General features: G+C 42.2%; 1 protein-coding gene across 1 annotated transcript in view; it reads left to right on the forward strand.

The window, feature by feature from the left end:
• TMEFF1 (transmembrane protein with EGF like and two follistatin like domains 1) overlaps positions 1-17883 on the forward strand; it is a 133898-nt gene that overhangs the window by 79667 nt on the left and 36348 nt on the right. The window contains exon 4 of the mRNA XM_068396904.1: positions 8390-8416. Within this exon, the coding sequence (XP_068253005.1) occupies positions 8390-8416 (27 nt within the window). The remainder of the gene's footprint in view (positions 1-8389; positions 8417-17883) is intronic.

Consider the following 17883-nt stretch of genomic DNA (forward strand, 5'->3'; position numbering starts at 1 on the left):
TTTAGGACTCTTTTTTTTGGATGTACGAAATTAGTGTGATATCCAGCAAGTGACATCGATCATCCTGACTGCCATTCTACCTGCATCCAAGGCATCATCTTCGATTAATTTAATTTTGGGTTATTATATTGAAGGTATGCACAACTCTTACAAAATCATTGTACCTCATATTCCTAATGGACTGGCCTTTTCTGTCTTTCCACACACTTAAAACACAGATTTCCCACACACTTAAAATACATGGGACAGGTTTTTACTGGCTTGAATATTGCAACATGCTCTTGGACACAGAAACTTTAGCCACCAGAGGTCTTCTGAACCTCTGGACAGATTCAAAGCTGGTGAGACCGGACACAGGGCTGGCTTTCTCAGAATTAAATTAAATGACTCAGTAGCATCAATAACTGCATTCTTTGGTACATAAATAACACAGAAAAAAATTTACGTTGTGGGACATCCCTCATCTTTTGATACACAATAGTTACTTGGATTAACCTAAACCAGGCTACATCTGTAGGGCAGCCAAAGAGTGATTACAGATCAGGTGCACACTCCCAGCTAGCTTTACGTTGGCTAGTCTAGTTATCGATGACAATTTGGAGGTAGCAGCTGCAACCTCCTACCTGGAAATTTGGGTAAATATTTGGGCAGTGTACCTAGGCCAAGTTCCTTGCTGCTGCTGCTAGTCCCAGAGCTACCTCTTTTAAATGCAGCATGGCTGTGTTTTACACAAGCTGCTCTAATGCCTTTGACGGCAGCACAGATACTGAGATTTGGGGTTGTTTACCAAGGTCCAAAACGTTCTATGACGTTGGTCCTAGAACTGAAGGAAACCTGCGTTTTGTGCTCAGCTCAGCCGCATAATTACAGCATACCCCAGGCAGATGACTTAATCTACCTTCTTGCTCAGTCGCGCCACTGTAAATTATCTCCAGATGCTGCAGAAATGGGAAAAAAAGGCATTACAGTTTTGGAGCACTCACGTATTCCTATAACAACACCCAAGAAGTATGAAGGTTTGAACTGAGGATGTATAAGTAATTTTTTTTTTAATTTCATGCCCAAATTATTTTAAGAAACAGACTCACAACATGAAAGTTTCTTTCCCTCACTAAAACAAAATGCTAGGGTAATGTTTTCGGAACAACAAAAAAAAGTGATTATTTTTATACGCATTCTACCTTACCAAGAAAAAGCCATTTTGAAATGAAAAATTTATTCTTCTCAGCCTCAAGTTGCTGGCAGCTAATTACTACATTACTCAGGTAGTCTGGGATTTTTTTTTACCTCCTTCTCCTTTTCTTTACATCCTACACAAACCCCAGGAAATGCAGCATAATTTTTAGCACTCAGTGTCATAGATCAAGACATGTGCTGAGACACAATTGACCAGAAACGACTGAGAACACATTTCCAAAACTGAGGATGGGATTCAGGCTGCACACTGCATTTACACTGGCACAAGTTAAAGCACTTCAGCGGGGCTCTACCAGAATGGTACCTGCAACCCTGAGTGTCTGATGTGCTCCGGCTGATGTGAAAATATTGGATGACAAAAGCCATCCTCTGGAACCTGTCCATGCCCTCATCATTGAGAAGTCCATATATTTGTACTCGTGATCTGACACATATATGTTGAAAATCAAATGCCCAAATTAAATAATCCTTTATAGATCCCCGTTTATTTTCACCGAGTGCTTCCAAATTTGCTATGAAAATGCTTTGTTCTGGGATGTCATTGGGAGCTAAGTATAGATTCACTGGTTTCCTATCACAGTTTTGGTTCTTCAAAGAAAAGCTTCATCCCAGCGGGACGCATTCAAGCCAATAGGGAGAAATTTCCCCATAGTGTTGTAACAAATATCTAATATTTAAAGTATGTCAGACTTCTGAATCTCATACAAGAATTAAATACTTCCTGTTTGCTAGGGATTGATATCTTCTGAAGCTACAGCACTGGAATAGACTATACTGAGTGATTTAGTCAGACCTATGTCTTGGCAAGTAACATTTTGATTAAATTTTTACAGTCATGGGTGATTTAACAGCATAATTTCCTTTGTCCGAGTGCTGTCAGAGTTGCAAGATTCTAAAATAAGCAATGTTAAAAAAAAAAAAGTCAATCATAGGTGCTTTAGGAGTGAACAAAATGCGAATTTTGACATTAAAAATTTTTTTTTAGAGAAAGGTAAGAGAATGTATGACTGAAGTTTTCAGGACTGCATATACAGGTCTTAACATTGTCAAAGCTCATTTTTCAGTGAAGGGACATTGCTTTTTTTTCAAAATACTGGGTTTATAGAGGTGTTTCTATGCCTAATTACCTCTGGCACAAGCTGTGGATAACAAGGGTCTGTGGGTTTCAGCCAATGCATTGAGCCCCATGTTGCAAAATACAGAGAAACTAGGAAAAAGAGTGAAATGCAGCTTTAGTGTTCTCTTTGCCTAAAACCTTTGTAGGGGCCTGGACCATGGGAAAGTTATAGAGAGAACATACCAATACACTGTTATGTAACAGCATGAGATAGCAAGAAAGCCTAAGGATGTGGCTTGCTTAAGTTTATAGTAGGTGTCCAATTAGAACAGTAGAAGTGGCACGCAGCCAGATTGTGTACAATACTTGTAGCCAATAGCTTAGTGTGTAACCGTTACATAAGAGAGTACGTAGGTAATAAAAGAGTGTGTTAACCAAAATAAAGGAGCTACTAGAGCACCGTATTGGTGTGCTGTAGTTCCTTCCTCGCGCAGACCCCAACAAACCTTAATATACCTTTGAGAATCGATGGGTCAAATCAAACTATATACAATTTTCACCTACACCTAACCTGGCCTTTTGTATTCATAAAGAAGCAATCACTCTCTCTGTGACTAGGTGGGGACAAACAGGGCTGCAAAGCCAAGTCCTTGCTGGTAGCAATTCCCATCTTCCACAGTTTCTTCTCCTTGCTCTGTGTGATTATGTTATGAACAAGATCAGAGCACTGTCCCAGCCTTTTCCTTTTGTGTTTTTTTTTTTTTTTTATTTCTCACCCTTATCAGTTCCCTGTTTGCAGTTCAGCCCACAACCAAATGCAGAGACAGGACCACACAGTAGGGCATGGGGACATGGCTATACCTACACCAGGCCTCCTGCCAAGCTCACAGCATCTGCAGTCTTGCTTCTGACCTGAAACCTTGATCAGTTCATAAAGGGTGACATTACACTGAAATTCATTCATGTTATGCCATCCTCTACCGAAGGTTATCCTGAACTGGGTTGCTAAACAGATTTAAGAAACCAGGAAGAGAGGGCGGTCAGGGTGCTCAGAACACTGAGGAGGAGTGTCACCAAGTCCCTTGATTTCTTCTGCATCCTTTTGTTGGTGAACTTATTGTCTTTTGTTAGTTTAAATAAAATAAATTAATTTAGTAAATAAGAAATAGACCTTTATGATTCATTTATAGGAATGTGTTTTCCTGTTAGCCTGCACACAGATCCACGATTTTGACTGCTGTCAGATTTCTATTATATGCACACGAAAATGTAACCACACAATGATGTAGTACTTGATATATTGTACTTACAGATTCTAGTGTACTGTAAATATTTGGAAGGCACAATTAATTGCTTTTTCTATTGGGATTTCTAAAGTTAAAAAAAAAGCTATACGCAGAACTAGAAACAAGCACTATAGCTCTGCTAGTTTTAAGGAATTATTCTCTGAAGAGTGGCTTTAACTTAGTGTTCTTCAGTCTGATGTAATCAAACTCTTACCCTGAATTTGAATGCCCAGGTTTTTACAGTAAATGTTTGGGGTTTTCTTTGTGGGAGGCTTACAGTGAAGCATAATTAGATGCACACGTTGACCTGAAAAGAAGTATAGTAAGGTCAGTTTAATCCTTTTGAGGGAGTTAAGGAAGAAATTCTAGGCAACTCACGTCTAGATTAAGAAGGTGTGAAAATAACTCTTTATGCTCTCGCAAAGAAAGCCATAACAAACGTGAAAACCTGCTTTAAAAACATGTATTCATTCTGAGAGCTGACCAAGACCCTTACTCCCAGATTCAGTGCAGTGAAGGAGCTTTCCTGTCCAGCCTGCAAGGAGGGTTTGCAACAGCACAGTATCACCCTTCTGTCGTTAGGAAATGCTTTGGAAGCAAAGAACAAGGCATACCCAGACACACCTCATCAACACGTGCCAGGATTCAATGTTCTCTACTTTTTCTTTTTTTTTTTTTTTTGCATAGCATAATTAAGCAGGGAATGGCTACCAGGATGATGTGATAGCAAACGCCTTTCCCCTGAAGATGTCAAAGCAGATGGATGTTCCCTACACCCAGCCTGGCAAGGAGGAGGTTAAAAGCCTATCTCCAGCAGCCAGAGGCCTTGCAGCTGCTGGCAATTAGGCTTGTCAGCATTCCTCCCGGAAAGCTCCTGCTGGCATATCAAAATTAAGGGTAATTGCTAGCAGGCAGCCCTGCTCCTGGAGGGTGGGGATGTAAACCCAGCAGGAGGAGGGCTGAACTGTCGCTGCTGGGTGTGCAGGGTGGCTGGTCCAGCGTATTCCTTCATAAAGTGCATTTGTGCAGCAGTGTGAGCTCCACTCTGCTGCCAGCAGTGGGAAGATGGGGCTTGCTTTGGTCTTTGCTCTGGCTGGTGGCTTGAAATGAGGTGTACTGATTTCAGATCTCTTTGGAAGCACTGGCTGTTGCGCTGATGTTGGGAGATTTAGGGCCTGTGCTGCTGCTGCAGGAGCTGATGGAAAATTGCACCGTGCTGAGGAAAGAGGGAAAGTTAGAAGCTCTCACTGAGCAATGCAATAGTGTTCTCATTGCCATGTCTAGTGTCAGCTGTAGATCAGGATGGTGTTCTTTGGTAGCAAGTTCTTGGTAATTTTATCCAGTCGCTAGCTAGAGCCAGTCTTGTGTACCCAGGGTTAAACTGCAGAAAGCTTGCCCTGTCCTGCTATGGAGAAGGCTGGTTTGTTAGCTCTGTTAACTGGGAAATCCAGGCAGAATATAGTTGGCTAACAGGGAACTATGACTTGAGATAGCAGCTGCCTGTTCTGTTTCATATGATGAGTAACTTGAAGATAATCGAGTAAGAGTCAACATTATCCAGGACTTGCTCAGTGAAGTTTCTGGAATGCTGGTGTGGGAAGACCAATTTCTGCTTGACACAGAGAAGTGGCACATACTGTCTTTGTACTAAAACCACCTCAACTGTATCCCAAAAGCTTTAGGGGAAAATCCAGGACTTGGGTGTAAAGAGTATAATAACTCCTGGGTGCCAAGTTCAGATGATGGAAGTCCCTTCTCGGCTGTCAGCTAAGCCTTGTGATACCTAAACTCTGCAAATACATAATTTTTTTCGCTTTGTTTCCTGGAGAATGGTATACAGTTTTACCTCCAATGTGTCAAGAGGTGTTGTGTTCTGCCTGTGACCGAATAGCTGCCAACTTTTTTCTTACATAGATCTAAAATGGTTCAGTGTTTTGGCATTTCTTTGCCTGTCTCTCTGTGAGCAGGATCTGAAAGGTTCGCTCTGGAGGTGCCCACTGGATCACCTGCCCCATGTGAATCAAGTGGAAGGATCTGCTTGCTTAAAATTTGTCAGTGGACTATTTGTCCTCCTCTTTGTACTTAGCATTTTGGAGCTGTTGCCCTAAATGGGTAAGAGAGAGGTTCTATTTTCATGCTAGTTTGAGTTAAAAGCCATCCCTTCTGAATGAGGGAGGCTGTAGGCTCTTTTGGATTTGGAGAATGTACCTCTGCCTCTGCACCAAAGCAGACCCAAGGTACAGAAATGGCTCCTGTTCAGAGAGAACCAAAAAAAAGTAAGTGGTTCTGACGGTAGCCTAGCGCTTACAGCGTTAAGATGCTATGTCTGATCCAAGTGCTTCTTTACGTATTTTATTCAGAAACTCCTTCATGGATAAAAGCAGCTTGCAGCAGAAGCCTGTACATTTGTGTATAAGCATATTTTTACAAGCCTATTTGGAAAAGAGTGGCTTAAGTAAAGACAGCAGTCAGTCAGTCACACTCTAATTACTGACCTGTGGTTGAGGGGGATGCTATTTCTGTCCAGCTTCCTCACTTGTTTGAGCATCTTTCTTGCCAGGTCTTGGTGCATGGAGACCACTTCTGGAAATCCTGAATTGGTTAACAGCCTGAAAAGAGCAGGGCTGCTTGTCCAAGGAAGCTTGCAAAAAAATGCTACCTTCTTAACCAGCAGCTGCTTAGGAAAATCTAGCCAAGGCTCAGAAAAAAAAAGCAGGAACATGGTCTTAGTTTAGCACAGTTACCTTGGAGACAAGAGTCCTAGCACAGCTCCCAGGCTCGGAGGGGAGGCACGAGCTCCCAGTGAAAAGTTGAAAATGATGCAAAGTGTTATAGAGGATGACACACTTTTTTTTTTTTAATGGTTTCCTGAGATCTGAAATCCCAGAGAAGCGGGAATGGATCTGTCTCATTACTATTATGTCCTGCCAAGTGGAGTCAGAGTTGCCTGTGGACTTCATGTGTATCAACTCAACGATCTATAGAGACAAGTGGTCTGAGCATCACCTCTATCATATATATATGGCTCTCTCGTACAGCTCATAGTGTCAATGTGATGGTACCTCCCCTCCTGCACAGCATACGCACTGCGTGCTATAACTGGAGCCCCTCGTGCTGGAGCTGAGTGGCATTTCTCACCTCGGGGCTGAATGAGCAGGGGAAAGTAGTCGGAGAGTGAGAGATGGAAATGAAAACATGGAACAAGTCAAGTTTCTTTGAGACATTTTAGCCTTTGTTTTTTATATTAATTACATGTTGAGCTTGCTCATGTTTGTATGTCAGCCTTCTCTCCCCCAGAACAGCTTATGACACAATTTCACCACTGCAAATAAGCCTATATACTTACCTCGTATAAGTAAATTATACTCCTTCGAATTTCTTAATGAAGCAATACCTCATCATGAGGCGTATTTCTTAGTGACTCAACTGTGACATTTTATAAGGGATTGTCTGTTGGTAAAGTGGGTCACTATCGAAGGAACAAGAGCCCTTCTGTTTTTGCATTCATTTCTGTAAGGTAGTAAGCTCGGTCTGTTAGACATGGAATAGTGGTATAGGAGGAAAGAGAGGAAAATTTAGGCAGAGGAAAAAAACCTCTCTATTCCTGATAGTCCACGTGACAGGAGATTATTTTTAATGTGTGAAGTGACCCAGTAACATGGAGTTTCACGCTTTCATCCATGCACTAGAGGGAATTATTCTTAGAAATATAACTGCTTAAAGAAAAAGAGGGGGAGGGAACTGAGCAAACGGAGGGTTTGGTTTTTCCTCTGATGTGAACAATGAGCTCTTACGTGGAAGTAAGAACCCCGCTCCTCCCTCTGTCTGGTCTCCTTCTTCTTTCAGATTTGTGGAAATAAATTCAGCTGCCTTCTCCATCACCAAAGCAGGCATAAAAGGAGAGGTGTGGGACGAGCAGAGCGTGTGCTCTGCTCCTCTCCTGATCTTCCAGAGAAGCTGAGCTAACAAGGATGGGGAGCAATTCACTGACAGTAATTGCCATCCCATCTTCTCCGCTCCACTTTCTTTGAGCAAGAAAGACCAAGGGAGGTTTGTGACTCAGAGTGTGTGTTTAAGGGCTTGTCTTTACTGCCGTGCTAGCTGAAGACGCTGTGCAGAGTGCTGCCCGGTGGGATACACATCCCCGAACAAAATCCCTAGCCAGCTCCGTAATGCTCTGAAGTGTTAGTTGGCTTGGGGTGGTGAGGAAGCTCAAGTCCTGCTGACACATGAACTGCTAATGCAAAGGGGATGCAGCCACAAGCTGTCACTCATCAGATGCTAATCCAGTCAGTCTAATGTCAATGAAGTAACTATGCCATTAGAGCATCCTTATACGAAGTAATTGACTCAGCTGAGAGGAGATATTTTGTAGTTGGATTACTTAAGCCAACTTTACCTCGAGGACCAGTTGTCTTCTGGAGGTACTTCTGCAGTCAGGTGATTCATATATTAGTCCTTCACATACCACTGCCCAGGGTCAGAGGGTAAAAAAAATAAATACTCCAAAAATCAGACTCTCTACTCTTCATTTGTTTTGGGTTTAACAAATTGAATCTCTTAAGAGTTGAAAAAAGGCTAAGAAAGCTATTTAGTTTCCAGTACTGAGTGATGCTGTTACTTGAGTAAAAATATCTTGACAGGGAAGAGAAGAGAGTAGGGCACAGTAAGCATGGACAAACTGTATTAAAGAATGCCAGACTTTATGTGGGATGTTTGTTTTTATACCTGGCTCATGAAAGGTAACACCTGTGTCATGTTTTACAGTGACAAGTTCCTGAACAGCTGCTCCTGGAGCAATATTTTCATTTGCTTTCTTTTTTTTTCTCCCCCTCTGTTTCTTTTTCAGATAATGGCTCTGGGTCAGGAGAAGGAGGTGAGTACCAAATCCCAGTTACATTTGCTTTTGGTCTGTCTTTTTTACTATATGTGTGTTGGTTTTATGTACATGGTTGCTGTATACCACATGAATTAAGGAAAAATTACGACAACTTAAAAATAAGCTTTAATGTTGCAGTTTATCTGACCATCTCAGAGCAGTATTCATATAGGAATTGGTTGTAGCGTACATTTGACCAATGTTGTTCTTTCAGATTTATCTATATCATTTTTCATTTGTTGCCAGCAATATAGTGTAATATTTAGATCCCTGTTTCAACTGTCTTTTGCTCCTGAAAATGTCCATTCACAATAAATTTCTTACCTTTTTTTTTCTTGCATTCATTTCCTTCATGTCTACAATGTCTAGTTATTCCTTTATCCTTGGTCAAATATATATAATGACTACAGTATGATATCTGTTTTTACCGAATATTTTACATGTTTCTGTTCAAAGCTGTATATTCAAAGAGGGGATGTAGCACAGCTGGTGCTAGTAGAAGTGTTCCTATCTTTGAACACATCTTAACCTTCTTCCAGGGCTTAAAAAAAAAAAGTTAATTTTATCTTAATTCTAGCTTTGATACTACTGGCAAGAATACATATAGAATGAAAAATGTGAGATAAATATATGCAGACACAGGAAAAGCCGTTTTGCTTTTAGGCTTTTTTTGTATTAAGAAATTGTTGTGGTTTATACCGACGATACTGAGTTTTGAAATATCGGAAAACTTGTATAGCTACATGGAAATGTGCTTTTGTGGAAAATGATCAGTGGCATCGCTGTGTGGCTAAACACAGCAGTTACCTTCCAAAAATCAGGAGTTAGCTCCCTCTTTTTTCATGTATCAAGTGAAGGGGAGGCATTTCCCTCCCCTTTAATAGGAGGCTGCCCAGGGAAGTGGTTGAGTCACCATCCCTGGACGTATTTAAAAGACATATAGATGTGGTGCTTAGGGACATGGTTTAGTGGTAGACTGGGCAGTGCCAGGTTAACGATTGGACTTGATGATCTTAAAGGTCTTTTCCAACCTAAATTATTCCGTGATTCTATGCTATCAGTTGGGCTGCTGCTAGCACATGGCCATTCTCACCTTTGTTTCCTTTGGGAGAAGTATCTGAAGGAACAATTTTCTGCTTGAACACTGCTTCTTGTTACCTTCACTGGTGTCTTTTTTTCTGAAACTCTTCTTCCTGAGATTGCATCATGCTCTTTCCCCAGAAGCTCTGTGCTTCTGCTTCCTCCTTCATTACCCAGCCTGTTACTCCACTACAGCAGCTCCCTGCAAGTCAAGTGTTGCTATGCACTTCTTACAGGAGACAGATGACAGTAATTTAGTCCGTGTCTGACTTTTACTTTTGGAACAGTTTTAGAAATGTTTGAATGCTGTTGGGATTTTTTTATCAGTATTTCCCTATCAGATACAAACCCCCCCTTTAAAGTCCTTTGTAAATGTTACTGTGTTGGTCTGGAAGAGATTGGCAGCTGACTGACAGATGTGGGGATTCTTTGGGTAATATGAACAATTTGGAGAAAAGAAGGACAGAACATGCTGCATTTTGTTGATTAGGCTGCTCACTGAAAATGTGAAAGATCCAAGGTCGAATATACTCGTCGTTTGATTTGGGGCAGAAGACTGAACCAGGTCCACCATCTCTTGGTAAGAGAGGTCCAAAATGGGTCTCCCTTGGTCACTGACATTGTGTTCGTTCTCACTTGAAATATTCATTGAGCCTGGGACAAAGGGAGGAGGAGGAAGGCGACAGCCTGGATGTTGGGAGGATGCATGCTGTAGAAAGGCTTTGTTAGCTGGAACTCAGTGTGCTGGTGAATTTGAATCATTTATGCAAAATAGAATGTCATCAGCTGAAGAGATTTGGTGGTCCCTCTGCGCTACCTTGTAGCAGTGGTTAGTGCATTGTTTTGGGAGGTGGAATACGTAGGTTCAGTTCACTTCAGGCAGAAAGAATTGACTCTGGGTCCCTTGGCCCCAGGTGAGTATCTGCACTGCCTGGGTATTGAATAAAGAAGGGACAACATGCCCACTACCTTCTCCAGCAGTTTTGTGATGTTAGCCCTTCATTTATTTGGCTTGCTTTAGAGTGCCTTTGGGCCAACTGAAAGGTTCCTGCTTCTGCTCAATATGAAAACAGTTGGTTTTAGTTCCTAATTTTAGATAGAAAAAATATTTTAAAGAACTAGGAAATTAAAATCCTGCTTGGCACTTTTTCTTTTTTTGGATACATCTAGGCTATTTGTGATGCATTGAATTAGTACTGTCCCCATCCACTAAACAGGGTGTTGGATAATACTTCTCCAGAACAGTTGGCCAGTCTTCAGCATATTGAGTCATTTTCTGTGTCTGAAAGTGATCCTTCAAAGGACAGAATCCACTGTTGCTTTGATTATTGAACTCTTCTCTGGCCAAAAACTCAAGAGTATTTTTGTACTCACAACATTTTTATACCTGATGGGATGCACCCGCGGGTGCTGAGGGAGCTGGCGGAAGTCATTGCTAGGCCACTCTCCATCATCTTTGCTAAGTCATGGGCAACGGGAGAGGTGCCTGAGGACTGGAGGAAAGCGAATGTCACTCCAGTCTTCAAAATGGGCATGAAGGAGGACCCGGGTAACTATAGACCAGTCAGCCTCACCACCATCCCCGGAAAGGTGATGGAACAACTTGTCCTTGGTGCTGTCTCTAGGCACATCAAGGATAGGGGGATCATTAGGGGCACTCAGCATGGCTTCACCAAGGGGAAGTCATGCTTAACCAACTTGATAGCCTTTTATGAGGACGTAACCCGGTGGATAGATGATGGTAAAGCTGTGGATGTGGTCTATCCCGATTTCAGTAAAGCGTTTGACACGGTCTCCCACAGCATCCTCGCAGCTAAACTGAGGAAGTGTGGTCTGGATGATGGGGTAGTGAGGTGGATTGTGAACTGGCTGAAGGAAAGAAGCCAGAGAGTGGTGGTCAATGGGACAGAGTCCAGTTGGAGGCCTGTGTCTAGCGGAGTCCCTCAAGGGTCGGTACTGGGACCAGTACTATTCAACATATTCATTAATGACTTGGATGAGGGAATAGAGTGCACTGTCAGCAAGTTCGCTGATGACACAAAACTGGGAGGAGTGGCTGACACACCAGAAGGCTGCGCAGCCATTCAGAGGGACCTGGACAGGCTGGAGAGTTGGGCGGGGAGAAATTTAATGAAATATAACAAGGGCAAGTGTAGAGTCCTGCATCTGGGCAAGAACAACCCCATGTATAAGTACAAGTTGGGGACAGACCTGTTGGAGAGCAGCGTAGGGGAAAGGGACCTGGGGGTCCTAGTGGACAACAGGATGACCATGAGCCAGCAGTGTGTCCTTGTGGCCAAGAAGGCCAATGGCATCCTGGGGTGTATTAGAAGGGGTGTGGTTAGCAGGTCAAGAGAGGTTCTCCTCCCCCTCTACTCTGCCCTGGTGAGGCCGCATCTGGAGTATTGTGTCCAGTTCTGGGCCCCTCAGTTCAAGGACAGGGAACTGCTAGAGAGAGTCCAGCACAGAGCCACGAAGATGATTAAGGGGGTGGAACATCTCCCTTATGAGGAGAGGCTGAGGGAGCTGGGTCTCTTTAGCTTGGAGAAGAGGAGACTGAGGGGTGACCTCACTAATGTTTATAAATATGTAAAGGGCAAGTGACATGAGGATGGAGCCAGGCTCTTCTCAGTGACATCCCTTGACAGGACAAGGGGCAATGGGTGCAAGCTGGAACACAGGAGGTTCCACATAAATATGAGGAAAAACTTCTTTACAGTGAGGGTGACCGAACACTGGAACAGGCTGCCCAGAGAGGCTGTGGAGTCTCCTTCTCTGGAGACATTCAAAACCCGCCTGGACGCGTTCCTGTGTGATATGGTCTAGGTAATCCTGCTCCGGCAGGGGGATTGGACTAGATGATCTTTCGAGGTCCCTTCCAATCCCTAACATTCTGTGATTCTGTGATCTGGAATTGGTTTTGTTCCGTTATTCAAGTAACTGTCAAAGTGTTACAAGGAGACATTAAAAACATCAGAGACGTATTTCACGTTAAGGGAATTTAGAATTAAAACCAAGTTTCTAAAAGAATGCTGAACCTGTTGAGGATGGAGGTACATTGTTCAGGATCCAGACAAGGAGAAAGGTCAGGAACCCAGGCAGAGGGTGACTTGCAGGGTAGGGGTGCTCCCTGCTGCACACCACAGTCCTGCCTCCGTGGTTATTCGAGCTACAGGGCTAACTGGAGCAGAGCACAGCTCCCTCTTGGAGCAGCCTTCCCTGTTTTCTTCTGAAGGAAGCCAGGACATGCTGAGATATACTACTAATCACCCAGGCCTGATAGTTTAGAATCATAGAATCATAGAAAGGTTTGGCTTGGAAGGGACCTTAAAGATCATCTAGTTCCAACCCCCTTTCCGCTAGACCAGGTTGCTCAAAGCCTCATCCAATCTGGACTTAAACACTACCAGGGAGGGGGCATCCACAACTTCTCTGGGCAACCTGTGTCTCACTACCCTCACTATAAAGGATTTCTTCCTAATATCTAATGTAAATCTACCCTCTTTCAGTTTAAAACCATTCCCCCTCATCCTATCACTACACGCCCTTGTAAAAAGTCCCTCTCCAGCTTTCCTGTAGTCCCCCTTCAGGTACTGGAAGGCTGCTATAAGGTCTCCCTGGAGCCTTCTCTTCTCCAGGCTGAACAGCCCCAACTCTCTCAGCCTCTCTTCATAGGAGAGGTGCTCCAGCTCCCTGATCATCTTCGTGGCCCTCCTCTGGACTTGCTCCAACAGCTCCATGTCCTTCTTATGTTGGGGATACCATACTTATGTTGGTTGATACCCTACTCTTGGCTAAGGGTGCACAAATAGGAACCAAGTTGCATGAGGAGCTTCTGTGCCCTGGGGGTTAGGGACGGCTACTGCTTGTAAGTACGAGGAAGCAGCAATCAAAGTGGAAAAAATGCAAGGGTAACTGAGAGAGCGCCAGCAAGTGAGAAAACATGCTAGCTTATAAATTTCTGGTTTCTTCCTAGGATTTACATTTCCAGATGTTAATCACAGAATAAGCATTTGCTGTGTTTCTTAAACATGCAATTAGTGTGACTGTGCATGCACCAGTGATGCTTGCACACATGGAATGGATGAATGCAGCTGCTCATACATGTTCAGGGAGCATTGCAATTGCTGTGCAGGAGATGTACTGTTTGCTGGTAGATTTTTAACTGTGAAGGAGAGTATTGGGAAAGCATCTGAGTTGTGCTCTTCAGTTGCTATAGCTCTGCCTGTGGCAGTCTTCGCTGCTGAAATTAGCTGCTCACCTCACGTGCAGCTGAGATTTGTGCTAGTGGTTCACACTGTTCTCTTTCACTTTCCAGACACAGAACAAGCTTATTAATGATTCTGAAACTTGACTTGATGCAGATTTTCCCTCCTACTCCCAAACTGTGTGATGTTAAATGCATTCATTTTTGTGGGGAAAAAAAAGTAGATTTAGAACTGATTAAAAAGCCCACAAAAGTCCTCTTCCTCAAAGACTATTTCAGACAGCGTTTTGCCTTAGAAGTTGTCATGTGCCACAAGAATGCTAAAGACCATGGAACTACTGATCCAGGTTCTCTCCCAAATCATGTTTACTGTTACAAAGATACTAGATTTTAGGAGAAAAACTAAAAGTGGGAGAATTTTTTCGGTATGCCTGAATGAGTTGGAGTATAATTTTTAAGGGTGACACTATTGTCTAGTTGCCCACTGACATTCTGGATAAGCGATTTCCATTTTCTATGCTCTGATGACACAGTATTAATAAAGAGTTGTAATAAAATTACTCATTTTGCTCGTTTCAGAAGTCTGAACCTTCAATTAGCGTAATAAAAATTACACTTACAAAACCAAGCTGTTGATCACTTGTGGCAATGGGTATCCTGAAGCCAATTCTAAGAAGAGTATGGATTGTTAATTCAGAAATTAGAGGAATTTCAAAAACCTCATTACTCTACCATTACGTTTCACCCCTACAGAAAGCAATGTCAGACCTAAAAAAGTTGCTTAGTGGAGGTCACAGCTGAAGATGGTGGGATCCTTTAGATTTGCATTTAAGACATGGGCTTCTCTCTTAGTAATCTCCTATGAATCATTCTGCAATTTCCCTGTTCTGAAGAACAGAGTCATAAAACTGGCTCATGATCCACTTTCTTTAAACAGCGATTTGTTAGAGTTTGAGGCAGAACTGCTGACAGAGAAGTTACAGGCTCAGATTCATGTTCATCTCTGCCAGTTGTAAATTGCAACACTATTTGACCTGCTGGATGTACTTCCACAACTGGTAGACCCGGGTACAAAAAATGATCCTCAGGCTGTCACATGTACATAAAGGAGGTAGATTGCTAGCTTGCATGAAACATTTTCTTTTTTTTTCTAATAAAAATTTTAAATTTTTATTTCTGGTGGAACCTGCAATATTCTCCCTGTAAAAAGAACTGTGCTGACCCAATAAAGTAGCCTCAGGAAGATTAACTTTGGTAGGTTCATATGAATGTGACTAATGATGAGCTTTTTACAGTTTTTTCTTCAGGGTACTTTCTATGTGCAAATAGGTTGGTTCTTTTTTCCTCAAGTTTACAATTTGATACTAGCCAAGAAGGTCTAAAAAGAAGCAGTCATCTTAGTGATCTTCTTGCCCTCTCACTCTAAAAAGTGGCATTCAAGACTCCTAGTGAGGTATAAGTCCCATCATTTAGCCTCCATGTTCAGAAGACCTCAGTCTTGTGTTAAAGCTGTTGTCCGTGTCAATATTCTAAAAAAGATCCTAGCATGACACTGAGACAACTGAAAGGGCAATAGGAGCCATTGGTCTAAATTCTGCTCGGATTTACAATCACATCCTACGTTAGAAGAAATTTTGGCCCACTGCAGATGGGACACTGATTCTTAAAGGAAAGCTTTTTGAAGATGAAGCTGGTTCTTTTTTTTGGTCAAAGGTATTTGTGACTAGGATAATTTGCTTTCATATAGCAGTAGTCCTTATTTGTAAGGCTTTTTTTGATAGTACTTTCCATATGACATCCAAGCATAGTGCAATAACTTTTGAAGGAAAACCGTATTTCTTCTGAGCTCCCAGATCCTGTCTTTGATAAATGAGCACTTTTGAGCCATTCTTCCCATGTATCTCCAAGTAAAGGCCTTTTTTCCTCTCACTCCAGATAGCCCTTACTTTCTCTATTTGATACTGCCAGCAAATGGCAGCTGTGATGTTGACTTTGTGATAGTTAGGCATTTGCAAGGATGTGTTGAAAACCATCAGCATGTGTTACATACACCATCAAAGAGTTAACAAACAGTAATGACTTTTCAAGCCAGCTTCTCAGAGACACACCAGTATCCTAGAAGAGGCAAGTTCTGTGCTCTAGTAATCAACCAACAAGGGTAAGATTTCCAAGTGTCCTACTATGCCCATAACATTAATTTTTTATTCTTTTTGTTCAGCGTTTATCTGTGTACCTAAGCAAACTGCATTTTTGATATTAAAAAAGATGTAATGATAGTTAGACAGATGGCACCCAATCATTTCAGGCTTTTAAGCTAAGCAAATAACATGCTTGCAATACATATAGCTAAGTTAATTATTATTAAAAAAATTTGTTTTGAATTTCTAATCCATCTGAAATTTAATAGCTGAAGTATCTTGTGATGAACGTCTAGCAGATTGCATTTAGTAATTAATAAATTGATATACAGTATGTGCTTTTTAGCAGGCTGCCATCTGTTCCTTCCCCTCACTGGGGACAACACTTATCCAGTAGTTGTCACACAGTCAGGGTGGCATAAACAGACGCAGTTTAGAACCTTGAATATTTTTTTATTTTAATTTGTAATAATGCTACTGATTTGTTTTAATGTATTTTAATATGACTACAGAAACTTGATGGTGATTAATATCCTGGATAGGAGGTAACATCACGTCTTTTAGCACATTTCTATAATGGTGTGTGACTTAGAAAGATTTAAGTGCCGATTCCATCACGTAGCTTGTCACTGAGTATCACTTCAGCTTCAAATAACCCTATTTATTTCTGTTGAGGTCCTACTCCCTGTAGGTAAAATTAACACTGAACTAAAACTTGCAAGAATTACTGTGTTTTCACCAAAGGTTCAGCAAGGCAGAGGCAAAGAGCCTGAGTGTTCAGGCCTTCCATTGGTGAAAACTTATTTTAAGCAGGGTTTTCAGGGGGGCTGGAGCTTGCTCAGAAGGATGCTGGAGCCAGGGGCATGGAAGGACAGATTCCTCTTGCCTCTTGTGCAGGATAACAGATAGCAAATGAGGGCAGGTTCATCTTAGGCAGCCTGAGTAGGGCCTGCAGGACAGCATTGGGCGTGTTCATGAAATTGTGGGACACCTCCCTTGGCGTCTGGTGACTTTCCTGTCCTTTCCGTTTTCCACCATCATCTACTCATACATAATTTCCCTGGTGGTTGCTCTGAAGTTGTTGTGTCTTCCTTTGGAGAAAAAGGAGTTAGTTGCATTTGAAGCAAGACAGTGGAGTGAATGGGTATTCAAGTTCTCCAGCCAGAGGGTCCTGCAACATAAAAGGGATCCGGCTCTTGCAGTATGCCGGTGTTCCCCACCATTATCCATGGTGTCATCCACATAGAAGCTAAATAGAAGTTATAGTTGTCAAATGTGTAAAATACCTAACACATAAAAAGGCTAGTGGTGGTAGGGGGTCTTACAGTGCACACCCTCAAGTCCTTTGTTTAAAAGTGCACACGCTACCACTGTCGTAACCACTGGGCAAACATATTGCATTGACTGGGTTGTGATTAGGGCAGCAAACTTTGAACTCCCCTCCTCTAGGCACTTCAGTCATAAACAGATCAGGCATCCTTGTGTTAAACCTGTAATGCCCATTCTTGTCTTTTTCAAAATACCGCTTGCCAAGAATTTGGGATAGCTAAGAGCAGTTGTTGCACTTGTTTTAAATATATACTTACAGACAAAAGAGCACGTTTGCAGTTTTGTTTTAAATTCTAGGTACAATCTCCATTTTAACTAAGTGTGTCATTAAAGTTGCCCCTGAAAATTAATGGAAGAGAAGTCACTAAACTGTTCAGCCCGTGATGCATGATGCGTGGACTGGGGTATTTTAAGAGGAGTTTCCAGTGTTAGCTGTACTGAGGGAATCACAATCTAATCACAGAGGGTTTCTTCTGTACTTTAAGGTGCAGAAGGGGATTTGCTGTGGCCCTTCCTATTTTTCCAAATTCTTTTTGAGATTAGTTGCTCCCATGGGATAGCACATCAGTAAAAATCACTATTCTCCCAAAACAGAGAGGAACTGGTTTTCAGAGAGGCTTTCCCAGACACCTTAGGGAATCTTTATTCCACCTGTACATGGCTACTGAGTAGTTGCAGCTCTCCACACGCTCCCCCTTCTTCACTGGGAA

Source organism: Nyctibius grandis, chromosome 3, assembly GCF_013368605.1.
Source record: "Nyctibius grandis isolate bNycGra1 chromosome 3, bNycGra1.pri, whole genome shotgun sequence".
Taxonomy (NCBI): domain Eukaryota; kingdom Metazoa; phylum Chordata; class Aves; order Nyctibiiformes; family Nyctibiidae; genus Nyctibius; species Nyctibius grandis.